At 40.3% G+C, this 20,234-nt stretch overlaps 1 protein-coding gene across 1 annotated transcript in view; it reads left to right on the top strand.

The window, feature by feature from the left end:
* The window catches only part of MYO1D (myosin ID), a 345,116-nt gene that overhangs the window by 151,285 nt on the left and 173,597 nt on the right, over positions 1-20,234 (top strand). The window contains exon 16 of the mRNA XM_044248397.1: positions 837-1,044. Within this exon, the coding sequence (XP_044104332.1) occupies positions 837-1,044 (208 nt within the window). The remainder of the gene's footprint in view (positions 1-836; positions 1,045-20,234) is intronic.

Below are 20,234 nucleotides of genomic sequence, written 5' to 3'. Positions count from 1 at the left end.
AATGAATTTGGCTACATGTATTAAACGACTTGGCACTGGGGGGTTTGGGGGGAGTGCTGTGGTTGGCAGTCTTCTCAGATGGTCCAAGTGATCCCACTTCTTAGTACTCAGGCTCTTTGCCATCCCCTTCCCTTGAATGTGGGCTGGCCCTAGTGATATGCTTCCAGCAAGATGGAATTTGGCCAACATAATAGAATATCACTTTTGAGAGGAGGTTGTGACCCCGTGACTTCCGTCTTGCTCATTTTCAGGCATGAAGAAGCTGGGTGTGGTGATCTGCCTTATGAGAGGCCAGCAAGGCTGCTTGCACCTAGAAACACAATTGGTTTTTTGTGTATCAATCTTATATGTGGTTTTCTTTCAGTGATAAAAGTTTTCATCTAAAGATCTGCTTCATTTCCTTTGAAGTGAGTCATAAATAATGTTAGTTTTCTTCCTTCCCCAACCATACCAGCTTATCTATTTATTGGTCTCACTGCGCTGGCTGGGAAACCCATAATTGAGGCATCTTTGTCTTCCTTCTGTGCATAAAGAGAATTTGTAAAGGTTACCTATCTATAAATGGTATTTGCTCTAGGTTCTTGGTAATTTAGCCTGCACTAGATGAAGGAAGTATCCTTCTATCCCAAGTTTAGTAAGTCTTTATCATGAAAGAGTGTTGTATCTTATTAAAGTCTTTTTCTACATCTCTTAGCAGGTTGATAAACAGAATTCAGTATTTTTTTTCCTATCTATGAAGTGTCTTGAATTTATTAGTCTTTCTTAATAGACCTTTGGTTTATTAAGACCAAAAGGTTTTTCTCCCTTAACTTGTACCCTGTTCATTTTTCACACAGATACAAGATGATCTCTGAATTCACCTGGCCCAACCATGACCTTCCTTCAGACAAAGAGGCTGTCAAGAAGCTGATTGAACATTGTGGTTTTCAGGATGACGTAGCTTATGGGAAAACCAAAATTTTCATTCGAACACCCCGAACACTGTTTACCTTGGAGGAACTCCGTGCCCAGATGCTCATAAGGATTGTCCTCTTTCTACAAAAGGTAATTTTAGATTTCATAAATAGGGATCAGGTCTTGCTTTTATGTTCTTAAAATTTTGCTAGATGTTTTCTTTGACTCAGGAAATGTTCACGATGGTATATTCTTTGTATCTTTGCCTCTCTTAGAATGTTTTCTGTTGCCTCCACACATGACACATTTATTTGGCTGCCTGAGCTCAAAATTATTCTGTCCTCAAAATTCAAGACATTTTCTCTTCTGATGTTTAAAGTTAGGGAGATGTCTGAAGTAGCCAGCTTTTTGTCTCTTGTCATTAACTGGGTTTTTTTTTCCCCCCTCAGCCTAACTGGGTAAAGGACTTTTTTTTTTTAATCTGGTAATTGCAAAATTTTAATGACATGTTTAAAACCCCCTGCTCAACCATCATAACCAAGCACCAGCACTTGACCGAGGAGTGAGGTGCCGACTGGAAGCTCATTAGCTCATAGTAGCGCTCATCATTATTCTGGGCAGGGCCCCCTTCTCACTTCATTCATTCACTCATGTTTTTCTTTTTATCTGCCATACCCATTTCCGTGCCTTCCCGACGAGCCATTTTTATTTTAAAAATTATATATAGGGCGCCTGGGTTAAAGCCTCTGCCTTTGGCTCAGGTCATGATCCCAGGGTCCTGGGATTGAGCCCCGCATCGGGCTCTCTGCTCAGCAGGGAGCCTGCTTCCATCTCTCTCTGCCTGCCTCTCTGCTTACTTGTGATCTCTCTCTGTCAAATAAAATAAATAAAAATCTTTTAAAAAATTATATATGTATCTTTTTAAAAATCTTGTGCCTCTGTGAGAGGTATGTTTTCTATGGGGTATATACCAGGAGAAAAGCTGCTGGGTCAGATGGTGTAGCTGGCCTGATTGGTATAAGTAGTGCCCATTTTCTCCCCAAAAAGACTGTCTGTTTGCACCAACTTGCTCAGGGAGTTACTTTGCCCACGTCCTGACTAGTAGCGTCCAGGCACCGCAGTTTTGTAAGAGTAGTGGGCGTACTGGTATCTCACTGTGGTTTTACTTTGTGTTTCTCTGGTTACCATTGAACCTGAGCATCTCACTAAATGCTTATTTGCTCCTTGGGTCTTCCTGTAAACTGTCCTCTGTCTGTTTTTCCCCTGGAGCTGGTACCATTTTCTTGCTGATTAGCAGACATTTCCTTGAGTATTTTGGACACATGTCTAAATGTGTCCAAATGTCACATTAGATATTTAAAATATGTTCTTTTTTTTTTTTCCTTTAGAGAGGGAGAGGGTGGCAGAGGGAGAGAGAGTCTTAAGCAGCTGTGCAGCCTGGCACAGGGCTCGATCTCATGACCCTGAGATCACATACAACCTCAGACACCCAACCAGCTGAGCCACCCAGGTGCCCTGAAGAGAATCCTTAACTTTGACATTACCAAATTCTTCAATTCTTCATCTTACATTTTGTCGAAGAGGGCTTTCCTTCTCTCCAGGTCACAAAGATGGTAGCCTCTGTTTCCTCCTCTGAACTGTATACTTTTATCTTGCACATTTAGGTCTTGAATCCATCTAGAACCTACCTATATATGTGGTTTTACGTAAGAATCCTGTTTCATTTTATTCTGTATGGTGAACCATTTTCTCGGGACCATCTGCTGAACAGTGTGTCCTTTTCCCATTGATCTGTGGTGCCACTTTTATCATATATTATCGTGTGTATATATTCTGTCTCTGAATGTTTATTTATACAGTTACCCATTTTCACACCAATGCCACAGAGTTTCTGTTGCAGTGTATCTTAGGGCATGGTAGGGTCAGTTGTCTTCTCACTCTTCTTTATGCGGATCGATGAACCTACACCTAGACCTTTATTTTGCAATATAAATGTTAATGTGTGTTTATTGGGTTCATTTAAATTCAACAACAATTTTTATTAGGATGGCATTGAATTTATACATTAATTTGAAAGAATTAACATTTTTACAATATTAAATCATCTTAAAAGTACAGAATAGGCTTATTTAAGTCACTTCTTTGAACTTAGATTTAGAGAGGTCATATACATCCATCGTTAATTCCTAGATGTCTTATTGTTTTTGTTACTGCTGTGAATTTTTTATTCTACATGCCAGTGTTGGTACAGAAAAATAGTATGGGCTTATGTTGGTTTGTCTGTATCCAGAAGGCAACCTTTGTTCATTCTGTTAGTTTTTCTGGGGAAATGGTTCTATCATGTGCAAATAATGAAGGTTTTTCTCTTCCCTTCCAATGGCCAACATGTTTCTAAGTTTTGCTCTCTATTTGTTTTGCCTAGAACTCAGAAAATCTTTCAGAGTAGAATACTAAATTCTGTTTCTTCTTGAAACAGTTTCCTTTTGCTAACTGGCTTTTTTTGTATTGCTTTTACTCTGTTGTGTTTTGTGCAGGGTGGGTGTCTGTTTTCTGTCTGCCATGGTCAGTCATTTTTTTTTTAAGATTTTATTTATTTATTTGACAGAGAGATCACAAGTAGGCAGAGAGGTGGGCAGAGGGAGAGGGAAAAGCAGGCTCCCCGCTGAGCAAAGAGCCTGATTCAGGGCTCGATCCCAGGACCCTGAGATCATGACCTGAGCTGAAGGCAGAGGCTTAACCCACTGAGCCAGGTGCCCCTGTCAGTCATTTTCATTTATCTGTTCTGTATATTCAGACTTAAGTACTTGCCAGTGGTGTTTCGTTGTTGTTATTCTTTTTGGCAGATCTGACGCTCTTCTTTTCTTCTTTATACCTACTCAAGAAATTGACTCGGGCTCAGGGTTTGGCCTTGAAGGAGAGGGAGGACCATCCCTCTCCATTTCTTTGAGACAGTCCTGGTTTATGACTGTTGTCTCGTGTTCCCCTTTCTCTCTCAAAAGTGTCACTTTTGCTATGGATAATGATGCATGATACATTGTGTAGTCGCCCTACCGTGAACTCACTTTCTGTCTGCTTGGCGGCTGGTGGAATCCTGTTCTTCATTCTCCAGTGGCAGTCTGCCCGCTTCCTCCACAGTTAGCAGTGTCCCACAGACTTGAATCTGCTCCAGCCCGGCTAGTCCAAGATGGCGCCCCCAGCCCCATGAGCCAGCTCTTACACAGTAGGGATGCATACCTACTATCGTTCTCCCTCTCTGCAGCACCTCTGCTTCTCTTCTAGGGAGAAATTACCATTTCTACGTAGAAAGGGGAGGTTCTAAAAGAGGAAGGATGACTACTTCAAAAGCTGCCACCCATGCCATGGGGGAAGAACTTCCAGCATGCCCTGTGGTATAGATCTTGCATTTCTGAACCATAAAGCAGTGGAGCAGGAAATAAGGATCTTTCTCTGAATTTTCAGGCCAACCATTCTAGGGTATGATAATAGGGTGATCTACTGATTGGTTTTCAAACCAACTCCATAGCCCATAAAAATTATTGGAAGTTTCTCTCAGCTTCTGGGAATAGGTCATCAGTCACCTAAGTTTTCATCTGCTGTGTGTTTTATTTTTTTCTGTAACCTTACAGGAATGGAATAGGAAGTTAGGGAAGGCAGCATCAGGAGATGCTATTTTTTTTTTTTTAAGATGTTATTTATTTCCTTGACAGAGAGAGGGAGAGCACAAGCAGCCAGAATGGCAGGCAGAGAGACGGGAAGAAGGAGGCTCACTGCTGAGCAGAGAGCCCCATGTGGGGCTCGATCCCAGGACCCCAGGATCATGACCTGAGCCGAAGGCAGACACTTAACCAACTGAGCCAGCCAGGCGTCCCAAGAGATACAGTATTAAACCAGAATTTCCAACAACTGACTTTTATATTCCCTTTTTAAATAAAAAAATAGCTTTATTTTATTTTTCTGATTATCCATTAAGGCATACTTATTGCAAAAATAAATTCAAGCCATACCAAAAAGTGTAAGAGACACTGTGGAGAATCACCTAAAATCCCACCATCCAGAGGTAACAAATCATTAGTGTTGTGGTGGTCATCCTTTCTAATATCTTTCTGTGCTTATAGACAAGCGTATGTACTATAATATAAAGACATCATAGTTCACATGGTGATTTTTTTTATGAGCACCTTTATCTTTTTTTTTTTTTATAATATTTTGATATTCTTTTTCCCACATTTACCTTCTCTGCCCACAACGGCTCCCACCGCCTATGTCAAAGGGTCCCCAAGACCACTTCCAGTTGTGGTGATTCACTAAAAGGATTCACAGAGCTCGGCCTATAGTTGTGCTCATTAATTAAATTTATTACAGCAAAAGGATGCGAAGCAAAAATCAGCAAAGGGAAAAGGCACAGCAGGTAAAATCCAGGGGAAACCAGGAGCAAGCTTTCAAGAGTTTTCTCCCAGTGGAGTTGCACAGGACATGCTTAATTCCTGCAGAAATGAGCTGTGACAACATATGCTAAGTGTTGTCTACCGGAGAGCCCATCAGAGATTTGGTGCTTGAAGTTTTTACTGGGGACTGATTACGTTTGCACCCTCTGCCCCACATGTACCAAAATCCCATACCCGAAGAAGGGCAGCAGCTATTATAAACCCCACTGTTTGCACAAGTGGTGTAACCATATTGAGTCACTCTTACCATTTAGGGAAAGTTTTGTATCAGCATGTGAAACTGTTTCCCAGTCAAGTTCGAAGACACTGGCCAACGTCCAACTTTGGACGACGCGGACCTTCCTAGGGATACAGTCTCACGCCTGTTGTGTTAACTCCTTTCCAGATGCTCCCACAGTCTTCCCATAACTTTAATAGACTTCTTGTACACGTAGGAATATTTCTTCCTATGCACCGAAGACTTCTGTGCTAACGCCTTCGTTCTGTGCACTGGACGCCCATGAGCAAGATTATTGTTCAAAGGGTGTCATCGTAGATATTAACCATTCACATTGCGTAGCCCACAATGTAAGTGAACTTATTTTCCCTGATTTTTTTTTTTAACTGCAGTGACTTTTACCAGGCTTTTGAATTTTTTTCATTTTTATCAGTGAGAAATGGTGTCTCATTCTACTTCAATTTTGTGTTCTCATGACTCTTCATGAGGGTGTGTTTCTTGGCCTTTTCAGATCACTTTGCCTGTTATTTACTTCTTCTTATCCTTGGCCCAATTTTCTACTGGATTGTTTACCTTTTGCTTTTAAATTTGTGGGAGCGATTATCTTTAGGTATTGTAGCTATTTTCCTAAGCTATCATTTGTCATTACGGTGTACTCTTCAACATGAAATTTTCCACTTAATATGTCTTATCTTTTTTTTTTCATCGTGTCTTTGAGTTTCTTCAGAGAAGTTTTAGATCTGGGATTTAGCTTTTATACGTGGTATTATATAAGGGTCCAGCTCTGTTTTGTTCCAAGTTAAAACCCAGCTATTCTAATTCAGTTTATTTAAAAATTTCCTCTTTTTTCCACTAAATTAAAATTCCGCTTTTGTCTAATAATAAATTCCCATATATACTTGAGTCTATTTTCAGGACTCACTCTTTTATTCCATTGACAATTCCTATGCCAATATCCTACTGTGTGATACTGTGTGACTTTAACATGTGAGAACCTAACTTTAACATGTGAGAACCTAACCTCCAAAATTTTTGTCCTTAAGAGAACAAACTGCAAAACCACAGAGATTGCAGAAAAGATACAAATTGCATTGCTTTTTGATTCATAAAAAATGCATAGGTCTACACTAAAACTGTCTAAACCACCGGGTGTGCAGTATCAAGAATTACAGGTAATCTGTTTAGTGCGTCTTGTTTATCTTCATATATTTGTTCATATGCTTGACATTTTAGAAGATTTGTGAAGTGCTACAAATACCTCCTCTTTCTTTTTTTTTTAATTTTGATTTATTTGGCAGAGAGAGATCACAAGTGGGTAGAAAGGCAGGCAGAGAGAGAAAGAGGGAAGCAGGCTCCCCGCTGAGCAGAGAGCCCGATGCGGGACTCGATCCCAGGACCCAGAGATCATGACCTGAGCCGAAGGTGGAGGCTTTAACCTACTGAGCCACCCAGACTCCCCTACAAATATCTTTTCTTTAAAGAAATGACCATCTGAGGGACCCCCTGGGTGGCTCAGTCCATTGAATGTCCAACGCTTGGTTTCAGCTCAGGTCGTGATCTCAGGGTCGTGGGATCACACCCGACGTTGGGCTCCATGCTCAATGCAGAGTCTGCTTGAGATTCTCTCTCCCTCTACCCTGTGCTTGTTCTTGCTCTCTTTCTAAAATGAATAGATGAATCTTTTCCCCAAAAAAAGAAGAAAGAAAAAAAGAACGAGCAATCCATCTTAAAGAACCAACTAGAGATCAAAGACTTTTATTGGTTTCATAGTACAGAAGTGGTAGCAATACAAGTTCGTGTAGGAAAATAAAAAACATAAATTTATATTCTTAAAGCAAAATTTTAGTATATGTGCTGCCGAAGCGAGCACATTAAAGCAAAATTTTATATTAAACATAAATTAATCATGTCGTCTAGTTATGTGATACTTTCTTGTTCCATCTTCACATGTGTAACCACGTATTTGTGTATTTATAAGAGCTGGCTTGGTCCTTAATGTGATTTACTAGAGCTTCTTCAGTCATTTATCTGCTATTACCGGATGGTCAGGTTTTTCCCCATTTTCCGCTGTCTAGGTCCCACTGCAGTGCACAGCTGTGCTTACCTAGAGGGGTTCCTGGCCCAGAGATCAATGCGTATTAGCTATTGTTGTTCCTGCTTGTGCTGTTTTTACTACTAGCAAGAGCTTTTCATCATCCTTGATTATTTTCTTAGAATAAATTCTCAGACAGACATTTTTGGTTTAACAATACACACTTTTCAGGTTTTCTGTACCCTTCACCAGACAGCTTCTGGAGAGATAGAACCAATTTATGCTCCCACCCACTGGGGCGTGAAAGAGCCAGCCTCCCCGAAGCCCTGGATATTTTTATCCTTCTAAACACCCTCTCTGAATGACCTAAAACCGGAGTGTTTTGCTTGAATATTGAAAAGAGCATTTTGTACAAAACCCCAGCTGTTGTGAACACATCTTTGCGTCACTGAAAGAAATGAATCGGGCTAGCCGGTGGGATTTTTTTAAAGGTCACACTTCTGTTCCTTCAGTAATACGTAATTGCTTCACTTACCCTCGACATAGGTGTCTATGCGTGTGTTCCTTACATCACACACGAATGAGAAATCCAATAAGATGGCGTTTCCAGGCAGCACTGAAGAACTATTTAAAGTTTTCAGAATTACAGGTGCTGAGAGATCCATTGTCAGCCCGGCCGCAAGCCTGTGGGGCGGAGGGGACGTGTATAGTAAATGTGTTGTGAGGCTGATCTGTCCATGTTGACTTTGTTGTTGTAGCTTTTTTCCTTCTGCAACTTGGACTTTCCTTTTATCATTTTACCTTCTTTTGTTTTGTTCTTTTATCATTTTACCTTTTATCGTTTACCTTCTATATGTTGTGTTCATTCATTCTCGAAAAATAAGACACTCATTTGTTGCCTCATTGGGGAAACCCTGAGGGAAGACTGTAGTTTCTTATAAAATCTTTAATGAAAATACCACACCAAATGCATTACAAAGAGTCATGATCCTCTAATATTCTGTACACATCTTGTTTAAAATATGTCACTGTCTTGGGAGAGAAGTGGAGTATGGGTCATCCCAAGAAACTCTCCCTTTTTTGTTTTCAGTGCGTTTATAGTTTTAAACTTGTGTTTTCATTTTAGGGAATCACAGGGCAAGATCAAAATTGTCATATAAGGTGACATGAAAGATGGATTCTCAAAGGGAGATAGAAAATATCTGGGACATTTATCTTTCGTGTGGCCATTAACAAATTTGGAATAGGTTAATGGATTTAAGGTTGGCTTTCTTGACTCCTCTATAAGACAGACAGGTGCCTCTGTGAACTGTGTCTTCATCTGGGGGAATTAGCCCCTTCTTAAATGGTGTCTATAGTTGATTGTGGATGGATGTGTTAATTAGTCGCCATATCACATCCCGGGACCATTTCAGATTGCGCAACTTTGATCCTAGCTCCAGGGAATGGAATGACCCGTGCCGATATGCCACGGTGCAGTGAAGAGGTCGAGGCCCTTCTTATGTCCCATCCTGAAGGCTGCTACTCCTAGACATTCTTTTTTAAAGTAGTATCTTGAGGCTTTAATCATTTTCTTCCAAGCAGTTTATGGGAAGATTCCAAGCAGTTTCTGGGATTGCATTTACAACTCACGAATGTGACAGCTGCCAGCCCTTTGGAAAAGCAAATCATGCTAACCACTGACTTGCTTTTGCTTCACACCACGTGCCCTGAGTTTTTCCAGTTTGTATTCCATCTTGAACTTGGTTGGAAAGCCTGTAGCCCCTGGTGCTGGGAACTGTGAGAGGTCCACAGTCAAGGCTGAATCTGAAGTCAGTTGGCAGTCTTCTATTACAGTTATGGGAACCTACACACATGTTCAGGGAGGGAATAATAGAAACCTCACACTCCCAAGTATTCAGATCCATTGGCCTTCTAGAGTCCACAGGCTCCCAGAATTTTATTTTTGCTTGTCTGATAGCTCCCTTTAAAAAAAAAAAAAAGATAGGGACTTTATTTATTTATTTATTTATCTGACAGAAAGAGAGAGAGCATAAGCAAGGGAGAGGCATAGAGAGAGGGAGAAGCAGGCTCCCCGCTGAGCAGGAAACCCGACACGAGGCTCGATCCCAGGACCCTGAGATCATGACCTGAGCCAAGGCTCCTAGACACCCCCACTTGTCTATAGCTTCCTGATTAGAAGATGGTAGTGGTTTGATTATTAGGCCATAGCAAAACTGGCACAATCTCATAAGCAGGGTACGAGGGAACAAAGGGAGTGAGTGGACAAGAAAGGGTGCAAAATAGGTGAGTGTGAAAAGAGGTTGTGATAAAGCAGAGGAAGGAGGTAAAGACCCTCCAGCTAGTGAGATAAAATATTTAGTGTGGGCTGAACTCATGTGTGATCGTTGTTTCCAGTTATATGTGGAGTTCAGAATTTTTTAAAAATTCAGTCTCATAAATATTTGGCATTCTGCTGACAAACCGATATTGTGAGAATATTATACAAAAATAAGGCTACCTGTTTGTATCAGTGCATCAGCGGTATTTAAGCATCAGGTATAATGTTTGGTAAAGGACATACAAACGCATGGAAAATCCAGTGTCCTTTTGAGATGGCACATAAGACAGTTTCTTCTTGTTTTTGTGCCAGGATCAGCTGTACTTCCAGGCCACCACCCTCAGACTGGCGGTCATATGCGGAGGGGACCCCACTCTGCAAAGCCTGCCTTGTGAAATCTCCTGGAGTGGTGATCCTGGACATCCTTGAAATGTCCCTGAATTTGCTGGGAATGCTTGCACTACGTTTCTGTCCATGCTTGCTGTGAGGCAGATGCATTTGAGCACGTTAAGGAGGTATCCATCCATTCCTGTTGTGTTAAGAAGAGTACTTTCAAAATCAAGAGTAGATTTTTAAAAAAAAGGTGTCGAACTAAATGGAATTACTTCTTCGTAGGAATCAAGACGCTTATGTAATTTGTTTTCTCTTTTGAGTTATCAATTCTGAGAATGGTACTGATCAATTAAGTGTCAGTATAATGTTTGCCTCAGCAGGATAACCTTCTTGTCCCATATTCTGGAACAATCTAATCCCATGGGAGTTCATCTGTTCTGGTTGAATTTCCCTGTGAAGACATCTAAGAGGGGGTATTTGTTGGGTCATAACTCTTCAACACTTTCTCTCGTTCTTCATAAGAGTTGATGTGTTCTTATTTTGTATCTTCCATGGAATCAGGATTCCATGGAATACTTATTTTGTATCTTCCATGGGTGATTTGCAATTTCTTAGAAAATCATACAGGTTCTCAAATTTAATTGAATAGAACTGAACAAAGTTATCCCTTACGTTTCTTTTCATTTCCCCTGTGTTTTTAGTCATTCCTCTCTTACCATTTCTTATTTTGTGAATTCGATTTGTGCTCACTCTTTTTTTCTTGATCAGCTTTAGTTAATGGTGCATTTTACTGTTTTTTTTCCCTCAGTGAATCAGCTCTCTGATTTATTCATTTCACCATTTTCTTATTTCTAATTTATCAATTTTGTCTTTAATATTCATCAGTTCCTTCTTTTGGAATGGAAAGAGCAGAAACAAGCAGGAGATTATCTTTTCTCCAACTTCTGATATTGGGTGCTTCATGAATTTTTTTTCTTTCACATTTATTAATAATGGATATGAAATTTTTTAGAACTGTTTTTGCTGATATATTATCATTTATAAGACCTGATATATTATCATTTATAATAAGACCTAATATACTATCATTTAATTATTTTTATAAGACCTGATATATTATCATTTAATTATTTTTATGTTCAAATTGGCTCTTTCCTGAAAAGTTGTTTAAAAATTTTTTTTCCAATTTAAGCATGTTTATTGTTTTTTTTTTTAAAGATGACCTATAATTGACACACAATATTACATTAGTTTCAGGAGAACAGGATAGTGATTCCACAAGTCTCTACGCTGCCTTCACACAGCACAGCTACCATCTCTCACCATACAGCTCTAGTACAGTATCATGGACTATATCCCCTGTGATGCACCTTTCCTTCCTGTGACTTCTTCATTCCATAGCTGGAACTGTACCCCCCACTCCCATTCACCCATTCTGCCCCTCTTGCCACCCTCTCCCCTCTGGCAACCATCAGATTTATGGGTCTGTTTCTTGTTTTTGTTGGTTTTGTTTTTTAGATTCCACATATAAGTGAAATCATATGCTATTTGTCTTTCTCTGATTTACATCACTTAGCACAATATCCTCTAGATCCATCCATATTAGCGCAACAGCAATAGCCCATCCATTGTGTGTGTGTGTGTGTGTGTATACACACCACATCTTCTTTATCCATTCATGTATCAGTGGGCACTTGGGCTGCTTCCATGTCTTGACTATTGTAAATAATGCTGTAATAAACATAGGTGTGCATATATCTTTTCAAATTAGTATTCTCATTTCCTTTGGGTTAATACCCAGTAGAAGAATTATTGGATTGTATGGTACTTTTATTTTTAATTTTTTGAGGGGCCTCCATACTATTTTCCGGAGTGGCCGCACCAGTTTGCATTCCCAGCAGCAGTGCGTGAGGGTTCCCCTTTCTCCACATCCTCACCAGCACCTGTTGTTACTTGTTTTTCTGGTTCTGGCCATTCTGACAGGGATGAAGTGATATCTCATTGTGGTTTTGACCTCCCTTTCCCAGCAATGAGTGATGGTGAGTGTCTTTTTGTGTATCTGTTGACTATTCAAAAATATTTAAAAAATCGTTCCCAGGTGATCCATGTTTTGTGTACACTCGGTTTTGCTTTCTAGTTTTTTAGTAATTTTTTGTTTTACTGCATTCTGATCACGGAATGTTAAGCTTATTAACTCCAGTTTCTGGAATTGAGGAGCCTAGCATACAGTCACTGAGTATAACTTGAAAAAAGGTGGATCTTCTCTGTCTTTTTGGACATTTTTATCATGAAGCATTCCAGATGCTCACAGAAGTAGAAGGAAGAGCTTGAGGACTTCCCGTGTTCCCTTCTCACGGCGTCACCGCTGTCCTGCAGTTCAGCAGTTTCACCTCGTGCTTCAACGTGTGGGGGTTTAGTTTGGTGTTTTAAAAGGGGATCCCAGCTGTCTGATCATTTCGCCCTTACATACCATTCTGTACAGAGGGCGTCTGCATGCCACTTTCATACACCTTAAAATTAACCAGAATTCCTCAACATTGCCTAATAAGTAGTTTGTGTTTCTTGTTCCCAATTGTCTTAGAACTGTCTTCCCACAGATGGTTAGGGATAGGAGCCCCGAAACAGAGGCACCATGGAGAATGGGACACATTAGTCTTTAGCATATTAATTAGGATTTTCCGTGATATTTCATCCTTTTTTTTAAAGATTTTATTTATTTATTTATTCATTGGACAGAGAGTGAGATCACAAGTAGGCGGAGAGGCAGGCAGAGAGAGCGGGAGAAGCAGGCTCCCTGCTGAGCAGAGAGCCCCATATGGGGCATGATCCCAGGACCCTGAGATCACAACCTAAGCCAAAGGCAGAGTCTTAACCCACTGAGCCACTCAGGAACCCCGTGATATTTCATCCCTAAAAATGGTATGTTCTAAAGACGACTCATGTATCATGTATCATAAGGACTGCCCTGATTGGTTTGTCCTAACCAACTGTAACATTGTATGTTCTTGTCCTTACTTGCTAGATTTGCGCAGTATGGTTTTAGGGGTGGGTTATATTATGGTATGTTATAATATTACATATTATGGTTGGATTGTGTAGATGGATCTTGTGAGGGATCAAAAGTAGCTCATTAAAGCATATCGTGAAAACAGCAAATTCTAATACAGAGAAGACTGTTTATCATAGATGAATAGTCTCAGAGGTTAGCACAGACCTGAGGATAGTAATTGTGAAACAAGCCAAAAGAAAAAGTGCGAATAGAATCATCTGAAAATTGGATCCTGTTGTTTAGTTTTTCATTTGCCCCTATCCCTGATGTGTCGTCGTGTATTTCAAAACATTGTCCCGTAGTGGCATGAAGCTGCGGGGTCTTTCACATCATTTTCAAGCAAAGCTCACTGTCTTCTCGGCAAACCCAGTCAGGTGTTTTCTTTCTCAGATTAAAAGCAAAATAATTACTTTTCATATAAAATTGATTAATTTTGCCCTTAAAGGTTTTCTGGGGTGAGGGAGGCCACCAGTTAGAGAGAGAGGCAGAGAGAGAGGGAGAGAAGCAGGCTCCCCCTGAGCAGGGAGCCCAACGTGGGGCTCGATCCCCAGGCCCCGGGATCATGACCTGAGCGGAAGGCAGATGCTTAACAAACTGAGCCAGCCAGGTGCCCCTTGCCCTTAAAGTTAAAAAAAAAAAAAAAAAAAAATGCAGTAGCTAATCTTTGGTGAGTGACGGTGTTTGGGATACTTCTACATATATTAAGTGGATCTTTATAAGAATCCTTTGAGTGTCTAGTATTATTTTCAATTAATAGGAAAGGGAACTCAAGCCACCAAGCACCTGAGTAAGTCCTGGCAGTCACAGACATGGTGAACGCCAGAGCTGGGACCTGCCCGCTGTAGGCCAGTCTTTTGCACGTGCTCTTAACCACCGTTCTCTTTCAGCACTGTGGCATCATTCAGAATGTCCTCCTTGTAGGAAAAACAGGTATGACTCACGCTGCCAAAGAACAGCGTACAAAACCAGCCACAAAAGTGGTGGTGGCATCGTGGTGGAAGAGGAAGAAGAATATGGTTTGGCAAGATTCCTTTATTAAAGGACATCAGTAGACATGTAGAGATATCTGAGTCATTTACTATTAAGTATGTGAACTGAGATACATTTTGACTACAATTGGAAGGAAACATTTATGTTGAAAGTATGAATCAGCTTTGACATATATATATATATTAATGAAAGTAATCAGTGACTCGATTTTACTGAGAATAGAGGATCCAGGAGAAGAGATTTTTATTTGTTTTGGTAAAGGTGACTTGTGAGCCATGAGCAGGTTGGGAAAGATGTGTTAGGATGACTGTAGATGAAGTTTAAGCTTGATTATTGTGTTGAAAGGATTAAGGAAAAAAAAATGTGCCTTTGATCACATGGTGGCCATTGACTATATGTCTGTTCAGTATGCTGTGAGAAGCAAATAGCATGTGTCCTTCCCAGCGCTGTGAGATGCAGCCATACGGGAGAAGGGTGCTCATATGCATTTTTAAATAAGTAATGCGTCGAGTTTCATTCATTACTGAATAGGGACACAAAAATGAACCGTGCTCCACCCAGAAGGAGCGGACAGCCTAGTCAGGAGGGAGACGTGTTACCCCTCCAGCCAGTGGGATGGGATAATTGGGACACTGGCGTATGGAATCACTGCCAGGTGGGCTCTGAGTATAGACCCTGAGCTTCCTGAGCTGAGGACAGAAAGCTTTCTGGGAGAAGAAGTAGTACCAAAAAGTTTGGGAACCACTCTGCTAGATTCATGTTTACGGGAAGAACGGATCTTAATCTATATTTCATAAACCGTTTTTACAGGTTGAGTTCATTGGAACAGGACCTGTGTTATCATAGTGGGCTGAGTGTCACTTATGGGGTAAAATTGCAACAAATAGAAGTCACAGAGTTTTCGGGGCACCTGGGTGGCTCAATTGTTAGGCGTCAGCCTCCAGCTCAGGTCATGATCCCAGGGTCCTGGAATCAAGCCCCACATCGGGCTCCCTGCTCATCGGGGAGCCTGCTTTTCCCTCTCCCTCTGCTCCTCTGCTTGTGTTCCCTCTCTCTCACTGTGTCTCTCTCTGTCAAATAATAAAATCTTTAAAAAAAAAAAAGAAAACTTAAAGAAGTAACAAAGTTTCCTACAAAAATAATTCAAACAAATGTTGTTTCCCAGAATCAACACAGACTAACCCTAGTCCTTGGAATTACTAAAACAGCTCTTTCAATGTTGCGGGGAAGTTCCTCGCCCTTCGTAAGGAAACAGCCGCACGGATAATTAGGAGCAATCATACATGGCTGCAGTACAACCTGCCGTGACAGGATTAAATGTAGATTTAGCTTGAATTTTATAACAAGCGTATAAATATTTACTAACGTTTCTCTTGTTTACCTAACAGGATGTAGAGAGCCAGCTCAGGGCTTGTCTTCTCAAAACACCTGGGTCAACAAGCTCCCATTCTGTCATGGCTCCTCATTAATAGCCTCTGTTCGCAGCCAACAGCCCCCGATTTGATTATCCCTTTCCTGTCACGGCCTGCAAGACTCTTTCACCACGCTGTGCCGCACAAAGTCTCCTGCAACGTGATTTTTTTTCACTCAGCACATTTCTCAAATTTTCCTGGGTCCGTAATTGTAGCTGTAGTTTATTTACTTTTACTTCTTTATGCCATTTCATTATGGAAGAGCCATTAATTTTCCAGATAATACTTAGTTTTTCCTTTTTTTTTTGGTCATTCCAACTAATGCTACAATGAACTTCTTGAATGTTTCCTTTCTAGAAGGGACTAAGTCTTTGTGGGACAGCTTCTCTCAAATTTTGAGGATCCCCTCCCCAAAAAGTTCATCTTAGAAAATTCTAGAAAATTCAAGAATACACCACGTTATATTCCATTTGCTGGTGGTGATATCATCACATGCAACAGAGCCTCTGGAAGACTCCGCTGTAGCTTTGTGAGAGCATAAGAATTAACAAAGGTAAATAAAGTGCTGGTTTTATTATGAAACCAGTTTTTCTCTTGAGACTCCCTTGAAAGGGTCTCAGCAATGCTCAAGGTTCCCCACTCCATGTCCTAAGAACTGCTTCTCTAGAGAACATACCCCACACTGCAAATGCTAGGTTTTAGAGTCTGCATGTTTTCAGAGTTTACTAAAGATTGTCTAATTGCTTTCCAAAGTAACTACCCACTTAAACTTAACCTGAAATATATGAGAGTTTTTACTGGTCCCTGTCCTTGTCAACAATTTGAATTCTCAGAATTTTTCATTTTCACCAATCTAATATTGACACCTAAGTCAGTCCCTGACTCTCTTGCAAGCTCAGCCGTGGATAGGGGTACGTGTTATCTTCTCTTGGGAGTGGGCATGTTTAGTTATCTATTCTGCCATGTCCCTCCCATACTTGATGGAAGTCCCATTGAAAGGTTTAAGAGGGAGAGGTAATGTGGTCATGTTGAGTTCTAAATCGGTCCATGGTAAGGGAAAATTAGAAGTCAAGGCTGGAGGAGTTCCCTAGCTCAGTTGGTTAAGTGTCTGACTCTTAAGCTCAGCTCAGGTCCTGATCTCAAGGTTGCAAGGCCTGCATTGGACTCCACACTGGGCATGGAGCCTACTTAAAAAAAAAAAAAAAAAAAAGTCAAGACTGGAGGTAGGAGAACCAATAAGAACTTCTTGCTATAATCTAGGGGAAAACAAATGGGGTCCTCAATCAAAGCATTGGTAATTGAGATGGGGAGAAATTTGAGAAATATTTAGGAATTAAATTAATTAAATCAATTTAAATTAATTAAAAAAGGATACCTGGTTGGCTCAGTTAGTAGACCAAGTGACTCTTGATCTCGGGGTCATGAGTTCAGTCCCCACATTGAGCATAGAGCTTACTTACAAAAAAAAAAAAAAAAAAAAAAAAAAAAAGTCAGCCCGTCATGACAGTTGTTGGAATGGGAGACAGATAAAAGCCAAGAATCAATAGTTCCCAGGTTTCCAGCACATAGTTGGTGTCACTCACTAACCACTGACAAAGAGATGGAGGGTACAGGAGCTTGATGTGGAGGAAAGTAACAGTTTGAGGCATGATGTGTTCAAGGTGTCTGAGAGACATTCAAGCCAAGATGACCAGCAAGCCAATGGACACAGAAGTCAGGGAAAGGAAAGAAGTAGCAAATTTCAAGTGAGAAGAAATGATCAGTATCAGGCATAGAAATGTCCAACAAAGCAAGGGCTGGGAAGTGCCTCCTTAATCTGGCGATTAGGAGACAACTGGTTTATTAATAACCATCATGGTAAAGTTGACCCAGATAAAGGCAGGAGTACAGGAGGAGAAGAAACACAAGCCAAGTACCAGAATCCTCAAGTGAGAAGTATGTTGAACATTTACTGGTAGCTCATGGTAATGAAGATAGGTATGGGAAAGGGTGTATGTTCTTAATGAAGAAACAGAGGAGTGTTTATCACATGTAGGACATTTAGTAAATGAGTATCGAACACTGAAGCCTTACCCCTATATGTTACTAAGCGGCACTATTACAGTAACATTAGTGTATAAGCCATTTATTTTATTCTTGTGAAGAAAATTTCTGTTGATTTATAATGTAAGCCAGTAACTGATGCCATTTAGTATTTACACAGAGGCAAATGCAGAGGCCTCTTAGAACAATAAAAATGCTTCAGAAATTCAACAGAACAACAGAGCATTCTTTCCCCTTCCTCCTCCCTCCCTCCTTCCCCTCTCCTCCCTTCCCCCCCATCTCTCTCCCTCCCTCCCTCCCCCTTTCCACAGACCCTCCCTTCAGCTTCCCTTTTTTCTCCTCCCACCTAACTGATGAATAAAAAAGATAAAAGCGTATTTGGAAAATAATGGTGACATGTCAAAAATAATTTGTTTCTCATTTATCGCCTCTCAGATACTGCCAGTAAGAAACCCCTGCCACCCCTTCCCCAGCCTGCTTCCCCCATAAGTGGGAAGCAGATGATTTGCTCCCCCTGAAAGAGCAGCAAATCCGTTGCCGGGGTGATTTCTCATTACTAAGGCAACCAATTTGGTGCATCAGTGTGAATCCCAATTTTAAAATGTAATTATGCCAAGATATGTACATATGCTTGAGATTTGCTTAAAAGGAATCTGTTCCCCTTTGGAAGGAAAACGTTTCCTATGTTAGGTGAAAGGAAGGGTGAAACGTTGCTTTTCTTCTTTGCTAGCTTAAATACACCTTCCGACTGAGCTCCCCTGCCATGCTTAGTAAAAGAGCTTGCATTGGTTTTCCTCTCACCACTTTTTTTTTTTTTTTAACTTGAGATGTTCCCTTTCCAAGACACTTCTCTCTTGATACCTGTCACTCATAACCCAGCAGCTGTTGTCTCCATGACAACACTTTCTGGCCCCTATAGGTGGTGGTAGGAAAAAAAGGAAGAGGAAAGAAAAAAAAAAAAAAAAACCCTTGGCTGCATTTTTCATTGCCCTTTTTCTTTTTTAATTGCCGAAAGCTCAAGAGATTGATTCTTTGTAAGGAATTAATTAGGGTAGGGGAAGCAATCTACGAATAGATGTTTACATTAAATTACAAAACTTCTGAACAATTCAGTGAGGATGGCCATCCCAGACTCAAATGAGAGATCACACAGATAGGATGCTTACAACCCGAAGCTTGTCAGAAGGAAAGCTTTATTACCCGGGTAGCTGAAACTGTGCACAGCCAAGTCAGACAATACCATTGAAGCACGGCTGAGCAATTAATTTTTCTCTCCTCAACAAAAATTATTATTTAGAAATAAAACCTATTTAGATGGCGGGAGTATTTACTTTAATTACCAACCCTATTAAATAATGAAATCCCTGTAGCTCATTAAGTTTCGCGGTTACTGCTGCAGCCAGGAATCTCTGAGCTGGTGTGGAGTTGGGAATTTCAAGTGTAATTGTCTCCCTTCCCACCCACACCCCTGCCCCATTGCCTAGCTGCTTTTTAGCCTTATTTGGGTGACTCTATGATCTGTGTAACATTTACCATAAGCTCCCTTGGATCCTTTTGGAAATAATTGGGTAACAAATACTAAAGGCAGCAATGAAATTATTTTATTGTAATGGACATTCGCTGCTTAGTGACAGCACTGATATTTAATGTAAAATATCACCTCCCCCCAAGACGATTTTTCAAAACTGACTTTTAAAAAAGGCTTTCTAAGTACATAATTTTGCACTATACTTCATTAAGCTAAGATGCTTAAGAGATGGTAAAATGTGTCCTGTTTATCAAGTTAGGTATATAATAGAATCCACGTGGCTTAAGTGTGAGCACGGGCAGGGTTTAGGGATATTTGATTCCTTTCCTTCCTAGAGCAAAGGTGTCTGACTGCTACCAGGAAATCCAAGTATATCCATAACTGTTCATATTCTCTCATTTAAACACAGCCCACTTGGACGATTAAGTTTAGCTAACCAAAAAAAAAGTTTATGAAATATTCAACATGTTCTGGGAAATGTGTCATTATTTATTGCCTATATTTGGAGCATTCAGTTTTCTCGTTATGGGCAGACTTTAACTCTATTCTTTTTTTAAGGTGCAGAATGTAAATGCCTTCAGTAGACAAAGGGCCCTTCCAAAAAAAATTAGATAAATACATCATTAAAAAAATTGAGCCAAAAATATGGGTGATCAGTTCACCCAAAAAAAAAATAATAATAATGGCTGTCATTTTTTTTCACCTGTCGGATACTCAAGGTTTTTTTAAAAATCATACTTAGTATTGCTGAGGATACGTGTACTATTGACATAGGAGTAAATTGGTGATAACTTTCTGTAGGGCAGTTTAGCAATGCATTTCCAAAAAATGTTTAAAATTAGTTTGCCTCTAGTCTAGCAGTTACACTTCTTGAAATTTTGACTAGGAAAATTCTTTTTTTTTTTTTTAAGATTTTTATGTATTTATTTTAGAGAGTGCGTGCTGGGGGAGGAGCAGAGGGAGACAGGAGG

This window comes from Neovison vison, chromosome 5 (assembly GCF_020171115.1).
Source record: "Neovison vison isolate M4711 chromosome 5, ASM_NN_V1, whole genome shotgun sequence".
NCBI lineage: Eukaryota > Metazoa > Chordata > Mammalia > Carnivora > Mustelidae > Neogale > Neogale vison.
This window is presented reverse-complemented; position numbering and strand designations above follow the sequence as displayed.